Source organism: Geotrypetes seraphini, chromosome 10 (genome assembly GCF_902459505.1).
Source record: "Geotrypetes seraphini chromosome 10, aGeoSer1.1, whole genome shotgun sequence".
Taxonomy (NCBI): domain Eukaryota; kingdom Metazoa; phylum Chordata; class Amphibia; order Gymnophiona; family Dermophiidae; genus Geotrypetes; species Geotrypetes seraphini.
In genome coordinates, this window is record NC_047093.1 from 56,505,174 (window position 1) to 56,524,940 (window position 19,767).

The window sequence follows — 19,767 nt, forward strand, 5'->3', positions numbered from 1 at the left end:
GTCTTCCACATTTCCCTTCAGGGTCTGTTCCTCTCCACCCTCCTTCAATGTCTGTCCTATTCCTTTCCACCACCACCCTTCCCTCCCTCCTTTACCATCTGTTCCTTTCTACCACCCTTCAGCTCCTATCTACCTTCCTCCCTCTTATTTTCATGGCACGTTACAATGTAATTTGTGCAAGCCACTGGAGCCTGCAAGCTCGGTCCCTGTCCCATCCCCACAAATCATCTCGCTTCTGTGCTCCTATTTTCCCCATTTCTAATATCTCCCCTATGTATCTGCCATTGCCCCCCCCCCCCTGTGTCCATATACCATCTCCATGGCATGTCCCCTTTATGTCTCTGTCCCTATGCCCCATGCACATAATTTCCCCTCTTTCTGTTACCTTCCTGTGTCCAGATTTCCCCTATCTTCCTCTTCCATACCAGTGTGTCTCTTCTTTTCAACCCCATCTAGCTTTTTTCCCTCTTTCTTTCCCCCCCCCCTGCTTTTAGCATCTGGCTCACCTGCCTGTCCTTCACTTTCTTTCCTGCTGTGGGTTTTTCTTTCCGTTTTCATCCCCTTGGCCCAGAATCCTTTTCCCTTTCACTACCTCCTTCCAGTTTGAGCCGGGAACACGGGCGATCGCACGGTCCTCGCAGCCTCCACCCGCCTGCCCAATCGATCGTAGTGATTAGCCAGCTCTCTCCCTTTTCCTCACCTTAGTTTGCAGGCTTTCTTTTTCAGCGACCTGCACGCTTTCCCAAAGAGCCGTGCACGCGCAGCTGCTCAGTGTTCAATCTTCTGCTCTGCTGCAACTTCCTGTTTCCGGTTGCGTCAGAGCAGAAGATCGAAACTGAGCAGCAGCGGGTGCGCGGCTCTTTGATAGCGTGCGGGTCGCCGAAAAAGAAAACCTACAAACTAAGGTGAGGAGAAGGGAGAGAGCTGGCTAATCACTAGGATCGATTGGGCAGGCGGGTGTGGGCTGCGGGGACCGCGCGATCCTTCATGCCTCACTGCGGGGACAAGACCATTCACCGCTCCACTAGACGGTGAATGGCCTTGTCCCCGTCCCCGCAGCGACTGCTAGTTTTCGTTCCCCGTTTTGGCGGGTTACCCGCGGCTAAATGCGGTGGCCGCGGGTAAACCGCCACCGTGTCATTCTCTAATACATAGCTATAGAATTTCTTTGCTTCTCAGTAACTCTACCTGATTGATGGCAATTTTGGGAGTATGACCTCAGATTTGTGACTCTGGAGAGGAGGAGTCGATTTCTTTGTTCCTGTGGCAGCAGAGCTGCGGATACCATCAGTAGGCTGGCCTGGAGGGCGAGGTGGCAGACCTGGAAAAAGCTGTTGAAGGTCTTTATAAAATGAAAAGAAACATAAAAGAAAAGAAAGAGGCTCTTTTACTACAATTTGGAGGAGATACAGAAGACAGTATACACATAGGAAGGAAATGAGAAGGATAATGGAAGAAGATTAAAAAGGGATAAAAGAAGATACTGTAGGGGTATTTTCTGGGTCACCTTTGTAGGCCTGAGGCCAAACACAGGCTCTAAACCAGGGGTCCCCAAAGTCCCTCCTTGAGGGCTGAATCCAGTCGAGTTTTCAGGATTTCCCCAATGAATATGCACCCTAGGGCTAATATCTTTCCCTCTCTATTCTTTTCTCTCCCCTGCAATCCTTTGTCCCTTCCCCTCTCTTCCCCTGATCCAGTCTCTCTATCCTTCTCCACTGCCTCTTGATCCAGTCTCTCTAGCCCCCCTATCAAGTTCAGCAGCACCTTTCCTTCTCCATCCCCCAAGTCCAGTAGCACCTCCGGACCAGCAGCACAACCTCTACCTCCCTCAACGCAGCATAATCTCTCCTACTTCAAGTCCAGCAACACTTCTCCCTCTCAGCTCCCCCCACCTAGGTCCATCAGCACCTCTCATTCTCCTCCCCAGGTCCAGCAGCATTCCCCCTTCTCACTCCTCCCAGATCCAGAAACACCCCTTCTAATCCCCTCCCCTCCCAAGCCCGGAAGCACTTCTCTCTCTCTTCTCCAGTTGTAGCAGCACCCCCTCCCTCACACCTCCCCTCAGGACCAGAAGCACCATTCCTTCTCCTGTCCCCAGAGCCAATGGCATATTTCCCTCTCACCTCCCCAACCCATTCCAGCAGCACTTCTCCCTCTCTTCTCCAATTCCAAAAGCACCTCTCCACACCAACACCTTTCTCTCTCATTCTGCCTCCAGGATCAGCAACACCCCTCTCTCTACTGTCCCCAGGGACAGTAGCGCAGCACCATCCCCATCTCCCCCTCCCAATCTAGCAGCACCTTTCTCTCTCATCTCATCCCGAATTTAGTAACCATCCTCTCTGGTCCAGCAGCATCCCTTTCTTTCCCCCAACTGATTGCTGATGAGCAGCCCTCCTGACTTCTGCCCCCGAGCCAGCACACCTCTCCTATTCATCCATCCTGGATCACTGCTGGTAGTAACAGCTCAGCAATTCCTACAGGCAGACTTGTGACCTTAGTCTAGGCCCCGCCCCGCCTCCTAGATGAAACTTCCGATTTTCTTGGAGGCAGGGTGTGGCCTAGCCTAAGGTTACAAGTCTGCCTATAAAAATCGCTGGCCAGGTGGTGCTGGCTCAGATGCAGTAGTCAGGAGGGCTTCTTGGCGCCGCATATCCCTTAGTGATTCATGTACCCCCTGAGGTATGTGTACCACATGTTGGGAACCAGTGCTCTAAACCATGCTTTCAGCCATACTTCCTAGTATGAATGAGAGAAGAGAATGACTCAAGCAGCCATGTTTTCCTACCTGGCTCAACTACCTCATGGCTCACTGCAGGCTCCTTATCCTCTTCTTGTGGATGCTGAGACCTGAAAAGTGAATGAAAGAGGACAAAGGGTGTAGGGAGGCCAACTATAAATCTTCATTCTCATTCAGCTTCTAACAACACCTACTCAAGGATATTCTTGATCATGCGCACAGCTGCATCTTCAAGCACTGACTTTCCTGTCTCACATGGCTGCAGCAAACTAGCAGTGCTTAAAAATGTCACTTTATGCTCCTGTCGAAAGGTTTCAGATCGGGCTGCTGCTGCTGCAATAGGACCTTGCAATAGAATCTCTGTTGAAACATCATAAGACTCCTATATGGAAGGGAAGAAATAATGGGATTAAAATGCTAAGCATACCAAACTTTGTCATTTGTTCTTTGCTACCAAACAGTATCCAATTTGTGGATTAGTGACGTCACTCATAGCATATATTTTGTCCTGTATCACCATAAGCTCAATGGGTCACACCAACAGAACAAATTTACTTTCTAAAGAAAACAATGTAATGTAAGGATGATAATTAAATAACACACTGCTGCTTCACAATATTTATACTGATGTAGGAAACACACCGATGCCAGCAACTACTCAAACAAATGGCTGTCTCCTTATCAGATGGACAGAAAATTAAAAACTAGAGTCTGATAATCAGCTGCTGGTGGTCAGCATTTTGATGACTGCCGCTGGCATTATACCCGGAAATTCAATATCTGGACTCCGGCACTGAATTTCCAGGTATATGTAGCCAGGCATAATATAGCTGATTAAGTGTGATATGCGGCACTTAATTGACTATAAAGAACGGCATAAAGATAGGACTGCATTCCTCCCCCCCCCCCAACCTTTTACTAAGCCCTGGTAGAGGTTTCTTTCACAGATCAGAGCACCAAATGCTGAAAAGCTGCTCCGACACTCATAGAATTCCTACCGCAGCTTAGTAAAAAGGGGGTGGGAGCATATGCTTATACAGTCACAAATTATCAGGACTCCAATGACTCAATCTGTGGGAAGAAAGAAGTCCAGTTGAAAGAACAACTTTTGGTCAAAGTACATATTTGAATAATACAAACATCCATATTGTTCAAGATCAAGCAAGCTGCCTTTTTATTCAGCTGCTATCTGATTCCTACACTGTTGATTGTTGCTCAGCTTAGTGAAACACCTTATAATGCTGCTAGAACCAGGCCTCAAGAGGAAGACTTGCTCTTTAGTCATAAAATTTTAGATGTTTTTCCATGCAGGAGATGGTGAACTGTATGTTTTCCTCCTCTAGATAACTGATGTGTAGGATCTTGTGCTAAAAGATGGAGTCTGTTTTTTTTTTTCTAGATGTTGATAATCTCTTCTTTCATAAAAGATATGGAAGTACACCTAGAAACTTATAAACCTTTATTTAATAGTACAGTGTCTGCTGCAAATTTTTGTCTTGAAGGATTTTCTGCTTTGGAAAAGAACTGTAAAAAAAAAAATAATAATAATTCCAATAACTATAAAAACAAAAAAAAGGGGGTGGGAGGTTATGCGGTCCTATTTATGCAGTTAACTTTAACCAGTTAAGTGTCAAACATTGTGCTAACTGGTTAAGTGCTGGCAGCCCAAAAAATTGCCCCAAAGTAGTCAATTTCAGCTTGGGCGCTAAGCATTTTCATCCGCACTCTCTGGTTAAGTGCCACTGAAAATGCCCAGTTAGCCCCAGACTGGTGATTCAAAACATTTTGAACATTGGGCCCCTAATGAAAAATCCTGGTAAATGGAAATTGTAGTTGATTTTATGTCTTATAAACCTTATGTCTGGGCAAAAAAAATGATTTGTACAAGAAAAGGCATGGACAGGGATGCTCAGATACCCTTACTTACCAACAGGCAGTGCAGATATTTGCTCCTTTTCCTCATATCTTTCATCATGGACTTAGCAAAGTTGTACAGCTCTTCAGCTGTTATGGCCTACCACAATCAAAGAGACAGGCAGTTACTGTAGAAGCCAAAATGATGCCTCATTTTCTACCAGGCACGTTCACAATCAAACTGAGGGGCAGGATGGAGGACTAAGAGGAAGTTGTTTTATATATTTATGTATGAATATACTGTAAACTGAAAGCCTTCAATGAAATTGTATTTTATAACAACTGAATACACATGTTTTTTTTGGTTTTTTTTTAAATATTTTATTTATAATTTTTTTCATTCTTACAATAATTTAATTTTACATAAACTTCAATTAATACATGAAAAATTGTGATTACAAGTAATTCATCTTATCACATAAAATATAACCCTCCCCTTTCTTCATTTCTTAAATACATATAATATACATTCCCACCCTTCCCCAATCTAATATATCCATTACTAATGTGCTATGAAACCTGATCATTGGAATATCGAGTCAATGGTTCCCAAATTTTCTTAAAATTATGAATATTTCCCTGTTGTAATGCTATTGTTTTTTCCATTTTGTATATATGACAGACTGAATTCCACCAAAATGTAAAATTTAATTTGGTGTAGTCCTTCCAATTTTGAGTTATTTGTTGCATGGCGACCCCTGTCAATATTAATAATAGTTTGTTATTGTTTGCTGAAATCGAACTCTGAGTTCTCATTGCTGTACCAAATAGTATAGTATCATATGAGAGTCTTACATGATTTTCTAGTAATTCATTAATTTGGGGCCAAATTAGTTTCCAAAATGCATTTATACAGGGACAAAAAAAAATTAAGTAATCTAATGTCCCGACTTCTACTATGCAATGCCAGCATCTATTAGATCTAGTACTATCTATTTTTTGTAAACGCGTAGGGGTCCATAAAGTTCTATGTAACAAAAACAACCAAGTTTGACTCATAGTTGCTGACTTTGTAGATCTTAATCTCCAGGACCAAAATCGTTTTTTTGTTAATGATCACACCATAGAGAAAATGCCAAACAGTTAGTTTATAGAGCTGTTTTAATAGTTGTCCAAGCCTTAAAGAAGGACTGGGCTAAACAGACAGGAAGTGATAAATAGGAGTAAGAACATGGCTGCTTCCTTGAGCTTAATGTGAGAAATCCTTCTTATATATGTACAAGAATCCCTCTGCATGCACTTCTCCCGCTAAATCATATACACTCCACCAAATTTACCTCTTTCTCTATATTTGGTCGGGCACAAGCATCAATCTTCTTGCTGAATTGCTCCAGACTGTCTTGCAGTTTCTGTGTCTGTAGGTTACTGGTTGCTACCTATAAGAAGAAACAGGAATTAAGATTTCCAGGATCATATTAAAACTCACATCCAATATGTTCCATGCTCTGGACTGCTGGGAACTGCCTTCTGTACTACCCAAATGCGCTACCTAATTAAAAGCTGCAGTGCATTTTCAAGTCATGAAGACTGTTATGGAAGATAATAAACAGATTTAGGAAATCTACCAGTCTTTAAAGAATCTGTCTAGATCAGGGGTTCTCAACCCAGTCCTTGGGACACCCATAGCCAATCAAGTTTTCAGGATATTCACAATGAATTTGCATACAATAGAGGTAGTGTGTGCAAACTTATCTCATGCATATTCATGATGGGTATGCTGAAGCCCTGTCACCCTGGTCTAGATATTCTTGCATAGTCAGTCTTATCTCAACATTTTCCATTCTGTTCTGAATCTAGTCTTTAAGAATATTTTGAATTGTTTCTGTAGCTTAAAGATTCCATAAAATAGCAGCTTTGGGATAGAAAAAGTATGAGAGATTTGTGAAAAGCTACTTCCTACAGATAAGCTCAAAGCTTATCATGAAATCTGACAGCTGAAAGATAGGCTTCTCTTTAATACACCCATTAATATTTCAAGAATCCAGTTCTGGGCCCTCTCTCACCTCTCCTTTGATTTTCACTTGCAACTTTGTCAGCTGTTTCTGGATATTCTCCATAAAGATCATATCTGTTTTGAGTATTTGAAATTTCTCTTCAAATTTATAGATGACATCAGTACCCTCAGAAGCAAAAATTGGGGAGAAAAACCAACAGTCAATGTGCAGTTGTTGCTGAGGCAGGGGCATATTTAGCAAAATTTATTCTCCAAGTAAAGTAAACACTATTCCTCTCTATAGGATTTATGCATTGAACCTATGCTAAAAAGATTAAGAACAATTAAAAAACTTTGCCAAAATCTTATTATCAATGGTTTCATCCTTTGTTTTGCCCTTTATGTGTGGACTTTTGTGCAAAACATTTCACATGCACACTTTTCTCTGGAACTCTGTTCCACCTTCTTCATCTTTCTAAGCCCAAATGCCAAAAATGTGTTACCAACATTTCATCATCCCTTAGTTCTGCTTTCCTTAGCCCTGTTCTGGTCAGTATTGCTCAGACGGGGCTGTATTTTTTTTTCCAGCTCCAGTGAATGTGAATATTCTCCCTTACCTTTTCTAAACACTTAGATTCCATTTTCTCCAGATCAGCCATAACAGATCGTTCAGCAGAATCAATATCTTTTGCTGCCTTCAGCAGCTTACTCCGGAGGATACCAAACTCTTCTGGGGAAAAGTTACCGCCATCAGAGAACAATCTAGAAATGTAAAAGCAATAGTTAGGAGGGAACTTTATCAATGCAAGCTACTGCTAAGAAGGGTTATTTTACTGTTAATTAGTAAATAGTAACTAGTTCTTATTGAATAAAATGGGACCTGTGCTAAAAAAGCATGAGTTAGTGGTCAAATAATATGTCTTAATGGTAGCTCACATGGAGCACTACACACCTGTCTTGCCATACAAATGTATCTCATTAAGCAATCACTCTCTTCAAATTTAGCTTCCAAAAAGCAGGGAATGAACAGCAAAGAGACACCCACAATGGTAGCATTGGTCAGTTAGGAATCTGATTTTTCCAGAAATGCCAATTATGGATAGTTTATTAACAATTCATAAGAACATAAGGATAGCCTTACTGGATCAGACCAAGCCCAGTAGCCCATTCACTTGGTGGCCAATCCAGGTCATTAGTTCCTTGCCAAAATCCAAGGAGTAGCAATAATCCATGCAACTGATCCAGGGCAAGTCAAAAATAGAAAACGTGATTTGTGGTATTTACAGGGTTAAAGTCACACATTCCTATCTGTGCAGATTCCAAAGCAAACACTATCTTCTTTGCTTCCAGTGTATGTTCTTGCTAACGGATCAACTCACACAAATGCATTTTAGGTAATAACTGCTCTTTCTAATCATTCCTGACTTCTCTGACTCAATATATTGGTGTCTTTTTACTTATACTATAAAGGACTAACCTTTAAATTAGCTAGGGAACCTCCCAGTTGTTAGAGCACAGGTGTCAAAGTCGGTCCTCGAGGGCCGGAATCCAGTCGGGTTTTCAGGATTTCCCCAATGAATATGCATGAGATCTTTGTGCATGCACTGCTTTCAATGCATATTCATTGGGGAAATCCTGAAAACCCGACTGGATTACGGCCCTCGAGGAGGGACTTTGACATCCTTGTGTTAGAGGAATAAATCTTACTTTTTAAAAATATTTTTAAATGTTTATTATAAAAAATTTTTTATATAAGAAAACAACAACAATACAATCATTGGTAAAACATCTCAAGAAAAACACCAAAGCAAGTTTTGTCTACCTCCACCTCTGTGTGAGCACTCAAGAACAACATACAAAGTAAAACCTGATGTGCCCCTCTAAACATTTCAACATAGAATCAAAATAAATCCATTATAGAAAACTCCACCCCCTACCCCTACCTCCCCTCTCAAATCTCACTATTCAAACATCAAAACTTCCCCGCCCCCTCCCAACCCTACGCATAGAATTGTCCCATAAAGTAACCCCTTCCTAGGCTCTACAGAAGACCCACCAGGTTCTCACTAACTCTCAAAGGCACTGAACACTTTATGCGAAGTTTGCTCTTGCTGTTCAAAAAATCCTAAATGTTTAGCTGCTAATCGTTCCATTTGGGCTAATTTATTACACTTAAGTACCCGAATAAATCTTACTTTTAACATCTAAACTGGGAAATGTTTAAGGCACTGTCTCAAAGTTATAGAGTTTCCAGGAACTAAAACAGTACTACATTTCAAGCAGGGACATTACTGAGAAGCAACGGCACTATGATAGGTGATAAAATGTACATTTCAAATTGGGGGCAACATTCCGTGTTTCTTTATTCTTGAGTACTCATAAATGAAGGTTAATAAGTGATTTCCTAAAGTGCACTGGATCCAAAACACAGTCGTAAAAAGAATGCAGATTCCACTGTGGGCAGAAGCCTGCAATCTAGAGCCCTAGAAAACAAATCTGCATTAATAACGGGAAAAAAAAGGATGGGAAAGCGATGAGGGAAACCCATAGCAATCCCTTGGACCTGTAAAGATAAAAGGTTTATCTCACAACATACAATAAACAAGTATGCTTGGACATGTCCCATCATTCAGTCAACATTCATTTCATTTGTTTACCTTTTGTGAATATACAAACTAATTTTTCTCACCAACATACGCTATCCTATCCTCAACCTCTGGTAACCCCTCTGCATTTCCCCTGCATCGTCAGATTCTTGACTGCAAACGTGCGTCTGCATCCTTACCCATCTGCACAACGTAAATCATCTCATATCCCCTTAAAAATATGCAACAGCATCAAGACCCCTGTATACTTTCTCACCTATTTGTCTCTACTCCTTCATGTACAAAAACAATGGTGGTTTAAATCCATCTACCCATAAAGTTATACTCTGAATTTCCTAATTCACTCATTGGCACCGGGACATAGCCAGGAAAGGCTTTATTGTATGGAGAAATGCTCTCCTTTATGGAGAAGAGAGGCTTAGAAAGATAGCAGGAGAACATAAATTTCAGGGGTGTTCCATACAGGTTACTGGCATTACGACCAACTTCAAAAATATGCTTGAACACAAAGTATACACCAGCCTTTAACAGTAACCCAACTAGTAGCAGCACCTCCTCTCCCTTCCCCCCACCCACCTGACTAGTAGCAGCATCTCTGTTTATTATAACTTGCCTGCATAGTTGTCAGCGTTAGTGCAGCGATTCCTTGTGGCAGCCTCAGAGTGTTTGCTAGGCTGGGCTTACCTCTGAGGAAGTTGCATGCAGGCCTGGCCTAGCAAACTCCCCGAGGCCGCCACAGAGAATCACTGCATTAACGCTGGTGGCTGTGCAGGCAAGTTATATTAAAGAGAGACAAAATAGACGTCAGAGAAAGGGCGAGACCGCCGGAAGAGGAAGCAGCGTAGACGCAGGGCTAAGAGAAGGGGCAGGACCGCCGGCAGAGGAAGCAGCAGGACGACGGTAGGCAGCTTCTACATGATGGGGGGGGAGGCTGTGGGGGTGCGAGCGGTCCTTCGGGGTGGGGGTGCGGGTGCGTGTTCGAGCGGTCCTTCGGGGTGGGGGTGCGAGCGGTCCTGCGGGGTGAATCGGACGTCGGGGGGGGGGAACTAAGTAAAAAAAAAAAAGGGGGATAACGCGCTCACGAATATAACGTGCATGGTTATACTCGGTTTGTAAAAATCGTGTATAACGCACGCGTTATATGCGTGAAAATACGGTAATCAAAAACCCATTTTAACTCACAGAATGAAGATTATCTTAATCAATCAACTTAACTTAACTTTGAAATGCAGTTTTGTCAGAAAGAAAAGTTTCCAAATGTAATGGTTCCAAAAACACATATGATTTTGTTTCCCATATTACAAGACATTTGCAGGGAAATTTTAAGAAAAAGGTTCCTCCTCCATCTATTACCGTGGAGGGGCATAATCGAAAGGAACGTCTAAGTCCGTTTTCGTCTAAGTCGCAAGTCGTCCAAAGTAAAAAAAACAGCTTAGGACACATTTTCGAAAAATACGTCAAAATTATTTTCCGTTTCAAAAATCGTCTAACTATACGTCCTGCCGATCTGATCGTCCAAGCTGCTAAATCATCCATCTTTATACCATATTTTCGTCAAACTTTTCGTCCAAGGCAAAAACGCCTAGAAACAAACCTTTTGGACGTGGGAGGGATCTACAAAGTGATGGACTGGACAACCAGACATGGCACCTAAACAGTGGGATACCTTACAGGGCACTGCTGTGAACTTCACAAAAAGGTTGCCATGTCTTCATCTCACTACATCTCCCTTATAGGTCATGGTGAGCCCCCCAAACCACCTCCAGAATCTCCTAGACCCACCTATCTACCACCCCAATAGCCCTTATGGCTGCAGAAACCACTTATAGGGTAGTACAAAAGGGTTTTGGGTATTTTTAGGGGAGTGCACATGTTTAACCAGCAATGCAGTGATTACAGTGGCTTATGGGCATGGGTCCTCCTCTCCATGGGTCCCTAACCCACCCCCAAGATGACTTAAGCCGCCTCTGTGCAAGTCAACTAGGCTTTCCTATGCCAGGCTGCCAGGTGATGATGGTCTGGAGGCTGAATTTTAAAGGTGTAATTACGATTTTTATGGGGTTAGGGGGGATCGGTGATCACTGGGGTAGTGTGTGGGGGTCTGTAGTTTGTGTCTGCAGTGCTTATCTAGTGACTTTAGGTGGGTTTTTGTGACTTAGACCATGTTTTAAAAGGTCTAAGTCACAACGTCCAAGTTCCATCTTTCGGTTATACATGCAGTACGACTAAGTCTAAGCCTGCCCATATCCTGCCCAAATCTCGCCCTCAACACTTCTCCTGAAACACCCTATTTAGCTATGGTTGCTCAGCGGCACTGTGAAGGCCTATGTCATTTTTAAATACGTCCAAAACCCGGTTTTATTATCGGCACTTGGACGTTTTTGACTGATGATCATCCAAATGCTGACTTAGGCCGGTTTTTGGACGTTTTTCTCTTTCGATTATGAGCCCCTTAGGCTTTAGCTGGAGGAAAGCCTTACGTCTAATCTGAGTTTGTCTGGAAATGTCTGGGAAAATAGAAATTGTTTGTCCATAAAACAAAATAAATTTTTTAGCACAAATGTTTACAAATCTATTTTGTTTTATGAACATGTTCTAGTAGAGTTCCCACACACTCTGAAACTAATGTGATAATTTTATAAATGACATGAATATGTCAAACAGTTTTATATGGATTTGGTTTAGTTTTTTTTTTAAAATTCTTTATTCATTTTTAAAAACTTACAATAAATGTAACAGCATATATAACATTTTAGGCTCTGACACAACACTTAATATTCTGTTAAAATTCATATCAGAATTTAACCCCCTAATCAATAACAATCTTTAAATTCAAGAAAACATATAATAATCCCCATTTCTATATACCTTACTTTAATAATCAAACCAAAATACCCTTACCCCCTCCTCCCCTTGGACATACATATTTAAGGGGAAAAATAATATTCAATCATTACAATATTTTGTTAATGGCTCCCAAATTTCCTGAATTTTTTTAAAATTTCCCTGCTGTGTGGCTATTGTCCTTTCCATTTTATAAATGTGACATAAAGAGTTCCACCAGAAACTGTAATTCAGTCTCTCCCAGTTTTTCCAGTTATTCGTAATCTGTTGCATGGCAACCCCAGTCATAATAAGTAAAAGCCTGTTATTATTAGATGATATTTGGCTCTTAGCCCTCATTGACATGTCATACGATAATGCCACCGGATTTTCCAACAAACAATTTATTTTACCCCATATTGATTTCCAAAAAGCAAGAATCAATGGAGAGTAGAATAACAAATTATCTAAATCAGGGATCTCAAAGTCCCTCCTTGAGGGCCGCAATCCAGTCGGGTTTTCAGGATTTCCCCAATGAATATGCATGAGATCTATGGGCATGCACTGCTTTCAATGCATATTCATTGGGGAAATCCTGAAAACCCAACTGGATTGCAGCCCTCAAGGAGGGACTTTGAGATCCCTGATCTAAATGGTTTCGTTTTTTTTTAAATTATGCTTCCTGACATCCCACCAAAGTGGCATACAGTCATAAACATATGTAAAACATACAAATGACACAAAAATGCAGGAGATACCATAATAAAACTTCTACCTACTTCACCATATCACTCCTACCTATCTATCATAAAATAGACTACTACTAACCATAAAACATCACCATCTTTATTGCCAACATATAGCACCTATTTCTATGTTGACCATGAATAGGCATTCCCTGGAGTAGAGTTGAGATGTATGCACATGTTTTAGAAAACAATGTATGCCTAAGCATATGCACAAATCTATGCCTTCTTTAGAACAGGTACACATTTATATGTGAGGATCTGTGTGCTACTGGGGCTGGCTCCAAGTTTATCTTTTTAAAGCATACAGTTACTTAAACTGCCTTTATTAAGCAGAAATCTTAGATTTATGATTGCTGTTCCATCAGAGACTTTTTGTATTAGCCTTTATAAAACAGGCACCCTTTTCCTACTTTGACATATATGCTCTGTTGTAAAATTAACCCCCACACACTTGCATATTTTTCATGCTAAGAAACTATATCTCGTATATCATATCATTGGCTTCAAGGCAATTCACTATAATTTAGGGTGGCAAACCAACATTCACAGAAGCACCCCGAACAGAGCTAATGGCCACTGTACTCCAGGACTGCTTCTGCCTTCCCTGTTAGAAATGCAAAGACTGCAGCAAACTACTAACTAGAGCAGTGATCTACAAACTGGGTTCTGCAGATCCCTAGGGTTTCACGAGCTCTATTGGGGGGGTTCCACAACTGAGGAAGTTGATGGGGGTGCTTTAGCTGCCAACACTAGTACTTCTGCATGTGCTCAACTCAGCAATATGAACTGAGCATGTGTAGGAGTGCCACTGCCAAAGCACCCTGCCAACTTTCTCACTGCTCAGGCAGCATGGGCACAAACCTATTCAGCTAAACTGAATCAAAGGTTGGTCTCTTCAAAGCATCAGAAGGTAGTCAGGGGAGGGGGGGAGATGTTGGATCAAGAGTATGATGGGGGCGGTCTGAGAGAGAAGAGGAGATGCTAAATCAAGGGTGAGGTGGTGGGAGGGAGAAACACTGGACCCAAGAGTGAAGGGAGGAGAGAGAGACCCTAAATGCTGGACTACAGGGAAGGACGAGAAGACGGATGGGAATCAAGGGCAGGGGAAAGGAAAGGCAACAAAAGCTGGATGGGATTTGGGGGGGTCCCCCTCATTGTAATAAAAAATAGTTTATGGGTTCTGCCATTGTAAAACATTTGTGACTCACTGAACTAGAGCAGATCAAAGCTGCTAGAAAGTGACCTAGGGAGTATAGCCTTTAATCATCCAGTTGGCTGCAGATACATTTCTCAGAACTTATGCTTACAAAGTACATTTGGATCATATTTGATGAACATTATTCTAAAAAAAATCAAATGTACTGTAAGAGTATTAAAGTAAGATAAACAGAAATGGATTTTACAAAGAGATCAGCATGCAAGGGTATGAGAGCGACTCAAAGAGAAACTATCAAGTGAATATTAAAATATAATGCTTTACACACTACCTGAAAGATTTGATACAGTCTGCATTAGCATCTCGCACTAATCCCAGAGTGTTCTCCAAGTGCTGGCGGTAACTGCGTATAGCAATTTGGACCGTTTCCATGTGACCTTCCAGTCTAGGGTACAAAGAACTGCAGAGGGAAACCAGTCTAATAAAGGAAGGAAGAGGACAGAGTCACAAAAGAATCTCCAATTAGTTCAGCCAGGGCTATGACTCCATTAATGAAAGGCAGCAACTTGAGTTTACATCTTGAGATTACAAGCTTAAAGGAAGATTCTCAAAACTTTGCTGTAAAATCCAACAGGTTGCTGTCATGGCTGTAAATATAATGATTTCCAAAAGACAAGTCATTCTTAAAAACCCACACATGCAAATAAGGTTCGCTGGTGATAGCGATCGGCTCACGCGCAGAAAACACCTGCACATTATAAAAAAAGACCCCCAAATTAAAGGACAGCAAGAAGGATGCCCACTCCCTCCCACCCCCGGTGATGCCAAGTATCCCCCCTGCCGCCAGTGATGCCCACACCCCTCCAAAACATCCCCCTATCTTTCAGTCCACGGCCGGCCAGAGGGATGCCTACTCGTTCTGGCTTGCCCACCTCTTCAAAATGGTGGGCCTTACGCTACCTGGTGCATCCTGGGATGTGCTGGGGAGGGGCCTAAGGCTCTGATTGGCACAGAGCCTTAGGCCCCTTCCTGGCACATCCCAGGATGAACCGGGGAGGGGAAGGCCCGCCATTTTGAAGAGGTGGGTCTGCTGGCCGGAGGCAGTAGGCATCCCTCTAGCCAGCCATGGACTGAAAGGTATAGAGGTGTTGGTAGGGGCATCACCAGTGGCAGGAGGGAGTGGGCATCCCTCCTGCCAATGGGGTGTGGGATGGTGGACATCACTGGCGGCAGTAGGGAGTGGGCATCCCTCTTGCCGGGGGGGGGGGGAGGTCAAGGGTGGGAATCACCAGTTGACATATCTCCTGCTGGGGGGGGGGAGTTGTCAGGAAGAACGGGGCAAAATTTTTTGGCAGGTCTGAGCTATCAAGCCTTACTTTCCTGTCAATGCTTGAGCCACAGCGCTCAGGCACTGATCAGAAAGTAAGGCTATGACAGCTCAGAACTGCCGGAAAATTTTGCCCACAAATGTAGGATAGCGAGGTTATGGAATCACCCAGTGATAATAGAGAATTGCCCAGAGTGCTCATTTAAATATTAATGACCTCATTGTTAATACATTTGCATGGCAGAGTTGGATTTTGCCAGGAAGCTCAGAAAAGACCAGAGTGAGCCCTACTTCCACGCTAAACTGGCTGAAACCGTTTTAGCAACCATCGCTAAAGGCATTGTGGGTTTTAAGAATCTTCCACTCAGTGCCTGAAAGTCAGAAAATGAAGCTGGTATTAGCTGGACATCAGCTGGACAGATGGTAACAGCATGGGATTTTTAAAACCTGATGACTTTTTATTGATTTCTTAAATATATAGAATCATTTTCTTTTTTTTTGAATAGTACAACATGTTTAGGTTTGAAATCTGTGCACCATTTACTAATTTTTCAAATACTAAAGAGCACTCCTTGAGTACTGCGTGCACTTATGTTACTATGTATATTTCATAGTCAGATTGCTTGGCTTTCTTACTTATCAGATCTAGTGGCATTCATGAAGATGGGCTCCATGTTAGAAATTGTTTGCTCAAAGTTCTTGGACTCATTCTTTATTTTATTCTTCACCAGGTTAAAGTCACTTTTCATCCTTTTCAGAGATTCTTTTACACCTGCAGAATGAGATTCCACCCGCTGCTGGTGAAGGAGGAGCTCCGCTGAAACAAGCAGAAAAGAGGGTTCTGTTTCAGCTTTAAGCAGATGTGAATCACTTGTTTATACTTTCCAAAAATACTAGAGCATGCAATGAAGTTACTAAGTAATAGATTTAAAACAAACTGGAGAAAATATTTCTTCACTCAACATGTAATTAGTCTCTGGAATTCATTGCTGGAGAATGTGGTGAAAGCAGTTAGCTTAGCAGGTTTTAATGTAATGTAATGTAATTTCCTAAACAAAAGTCCATAAGCCATTATTGATGGATTGGGGAAATCCACTGCTTATGCCTAGGATAAGCAGTATAAAATCTGTTTTACTTCAGGACGCTTCAAGTATTGTGGGGTGCATATTTTATTTTTGCTGCTATCTAAAGATGCGGAGAAGACGTTTGATAGGGTCCGCTGGGACTAGCTATCTTTGGCAGGTGTTGCAGAGGGTGAGTAAGGAGGGAGGGTTCTCTACTTGGCTTCAAAAACTTTATGAGGCACCTCAGGTGCAGGTGAAGTTGAAAGCAAAGTATTCTCCGTAAACAGCAGGGGAATGCAGCCAAACTTGTTGGTAAGTCCCTGGACTGAGCCTGCAAGGCGAAACTCTCCCCTAGATACAGTAGTATTATTTATTTATTCATTTTACTACTGGGCATGTGTGGCCACATTGCCTCTGGAGCTCCACCCCTTAGCTAATCAGTATGTCTCTAGCTTAGGAAGTAAGTTGGTTAGAGGGGATGGAGAGCGGGCATTCACCTGCTGTCTACGGAGAACATCTGTTACAGGTGAGCAACTTAACAGGCTTGGGCAGAGAGTGGTAGAAAACTGGAACGCTCTTCTGGAGGCTGTTATAGGGGAAAACACCCTCCAGGGATTCAAGACAAAGTTAGACAAGTTCCTGCTGAACCAGAACATCCGCAAGTAAGGCTAGTCTCAGTTAGGGCCTGGTCTTTGACCTAAGGGCCGCCGCGGGAGCGGACTGCTGGGCACGATGGACCACTGGTCTGACCCAGCAGCGGCAATTCTTATGTTCTTAACTTTGCTTTCTCCAGAGACAAGCAGGGGAAATGCAACCACGCTTGCTGGTGAGTCCCTAGCTTGAATAAGAAAATGGAGGAGGCAAAATAATTTTTTTTTTTTTAAATTTAAAGTGGAAACAAATTGCAAAGAACAGAATGTCCTGAACTCTTGTCTAAATAATAATGCTTAGTGAACGTAGTAGGTGAGTATCCTGCTGGAAAAGAAGAGATGGATGATTCTCCAATGAGATTGTATGAGCATCCAGAAGGTCCAGAAGGATGGGATACCAAATCTGTCTGGGCCAATGAGGCGCTATGAGAATCAGTTGAGCTCTGTCTCTGATGGTCTTTTGAAGAACTTTGGAGATCAGTGGGTTCGGCGGAAAAGTGTAGAACAGATTGGAGGTCCATGGAATTGAGAAAGCATCCCTGGCCACTACATGAGGAGCAGGTCTTAGGGAGCAATAATGGCCACACTGAGCATTGTTTGCGGAAGCAAATAGATCCATCACGGGAGTGCCCCATTGGTGAAACCTGGATTGCAGTACTTCTGTGTTTAAGGTCCACTCGTGAGGATCGCACTTTCAGCTGAGGGAATCTGCAATGACATTCATTTTCCCTAGATTATATACTGCTTGCATATCCGTGGAGAGAGAGAGAGAGCAAAAGTCCATAGATGATGGGCCTCTCTGCAAAGGGGTAAGGACCCTGAACCCCCTTGTTTGTTCATATAGAACATCGCTACTTGGTTGTCTGTTTGAATCAGAACCTGCATGTTGCGCACATACTGACTGAATGCTCTGAACGCATAATAAATTACATGAAGTTCCAGCAGATTGATGTGAAAATGGAGTTCTCTTGCTGACCAAAGACCCTGAGTCTGAAGGTGATTGAGATACGCACCCTAGCCTTTGTTGGAGGCATCTGTGGTAATGGTGAGAAGAGGTAGTGGAAGGCTGGAATGGGCATTCTTGTTTGAGGGCCAGAGAGTGAATCCACCAAGACAGGGGAACTTTGACTTTGTCTGAAAGAGAAATCAAGGTGGCCAGAGACTGAAAATGCTCATTCCAATTTAGCTTGAGATGCCATTGCAGAGGACACATGTATAGTCTGGCATGTGGCACTAGAGGAAGGGATGCAACCATGTGACCTAGGAGGCGCAACACTTCGCGTACTGGGAGAGCGGAAGAATGTTGCATCCAATTTGCCAGAGTAATAATTGCCTGATGACGTTCTTCTGGTAGATAAGCCCTTGCAGTGATAGTGTCGAGCCGTGCACCTATATACATGAGGCAACCCACAGGCTGCAGGTTATCGAAATTGATTAGAAAGCCCAGTGCTTGGAGGAAGTGCACTGTGGCTTGAATGGTACATAAGAACATAAGAACATAAGAAATGGGTTCGCCGGATCAGACCCTAGGTCCATCCAGTCCGGCGAAACGCACCCGCGGAGGCCAAGCCAGGTGTTCCCTGATGAGAAACCTTGTTTACTCGTATGTGATTTGCGAGAAAGTGTGCATCCAACTTGCCCTTGAATCCCGGAATGGTGGTCTCCATCACGACCTCCTCTGGGAGTGCGTTCCAAGCATCCACCACTCGTTGTGCGAAGCAGAATTTCCTGATATTTGTCCTGGGCCTGGTGCCCCTCAGCTTCAATCCATGGCCTCTTGTCCGAGTCACATTGGACAATGTGAATAACGATGTTTCTTGTTCTATTTTGTCGAATCCTTTTAGTATTTTAAAAGTCTCTATCATGTCCCCTCGCAGTCTTCTCTTCTCGAGGGTGAACAATCCCAGTTTTCCGAGGCGTTCTTTGTAGCTCAAGTTCTTGATACCTTTAACTAGCTTCATGGCTCGTCTTTGCACCCTCTCCAGCAGGGTTATATCCTTCTTTAGGTAGGTGGTAAGCAACAGCTGCTCCTTGGAGCTATTAGGAACCAGTCGTCCAGGTAAGGAAATACCATGCAATGTCTTTTTCTGAGGTCGGCTGCTACCACAGCCAAACACTTTGTGAACACACATGGAGCTGATGATAGGCCGAAAGGCAGGATTTTGTACTGGTAATGTTTGTTGAGACACAAGAATATGAGGAATTTCCAGTGGGCAGGATTAATTGGGATGTGAATATGTGCATCTTTGAGATCTAAGGTGGCTAACCAATCATTTTGGCTGAGAAGTGGAAGGATTGCTGAAAGAGAAACAATCCAAAACTTTTCTGATGTGAGAAGGTTGTTCAATGGATGAAGGAAAAGGAAAGGTTGAAGACCTTGCGTTTTCTTGGGAATGAGAAAGAACTTGGAATAGAAACCTTGGAACTGTTCTTGTTGGGGAACTTCGACTGCGTTGTTCTGTGGTAATGAAGTGATTTCCTCTGTAAGTTGGGGAATGTGATGATGCGGGATGTTGAACGGTAGAGGAAGATGAGTAGAGATGACGAGAAAGGAAATTGCGTGAATAGCTTTGAGAAATGATTGTTAAGACTAGAAAATGACACAGTGGTCGAAACCCGTGGCTAGCCGAAACGGTAACAAAAACAAAAAAAGGTCACCATGAGTATGGGGATAAGGCCATTCACCACCCCGTGGAGCGGTGAATGGCCTTGTCTCCGCAGTTAAGGGAGAGGGCACGAGCGGTCACCAAGCGCATGGTCCAACAGCTCCCTCCCTCCCGCTGTCCGGGCATCTCCCTCCCTCCC

The 19,767-nt window shown here is 42.9% G+C and overlaps 1 protein-coding gene across 2 annotated transcripts in view; it reads right to left on the reverse strand.

The window, feature by feature from the left end:
* Positions 1 to 19,767, reverse strand: part of CCDC180 (coiled-coil domain containing 180) — a 161,483-nt gene that overhangs the window by 40,976 nt on the left and 100,740 nt on the right. For both annotated transcript variants that reach the window (XM_033961663.1, XM_033961664.1), the window contains exons 19-27: positions 15,885 to 16,065; positions 14,253 to 14,399; positions 7,205 to 7,349; positions 6,658 to 6,774; positions 5,932 to 6,030; positions 4,668 to 4,754; positions 2,935 to 3,122; positions 2,789 to 2,850; positions 1,189 to 1,342 (exon numbers count right to left, since the gene is read on the reverse strand). In XM_033961663.1, coding sequence (XP_033817554.1) covers positions 1,189 to 1,342; positions 2,789 to 2,850; positions 2,935 to 3,122; positions 4,668 to 4,754; positions 5,932 to 6,030; positions 6,658 to 6,774; positions 7,205 to 7,349; positions 14,253 to 14,399; positions 15,885 to 16,065 — 1,180 coding nt within the window. The remainder of the gene's footprint in view (positions 1 to 1,188; positions 1,343 to 2,788; positions 2,851 to 2,934; positions 3,123 to 4,667; positions 4,755 to 5,931; positions 6,031 to 6,657; positions 6,775 to 7,204; positions 7,350 to 14,252; positions 14,400 to 15,884; positions 16,066 to 19,767) is intronic.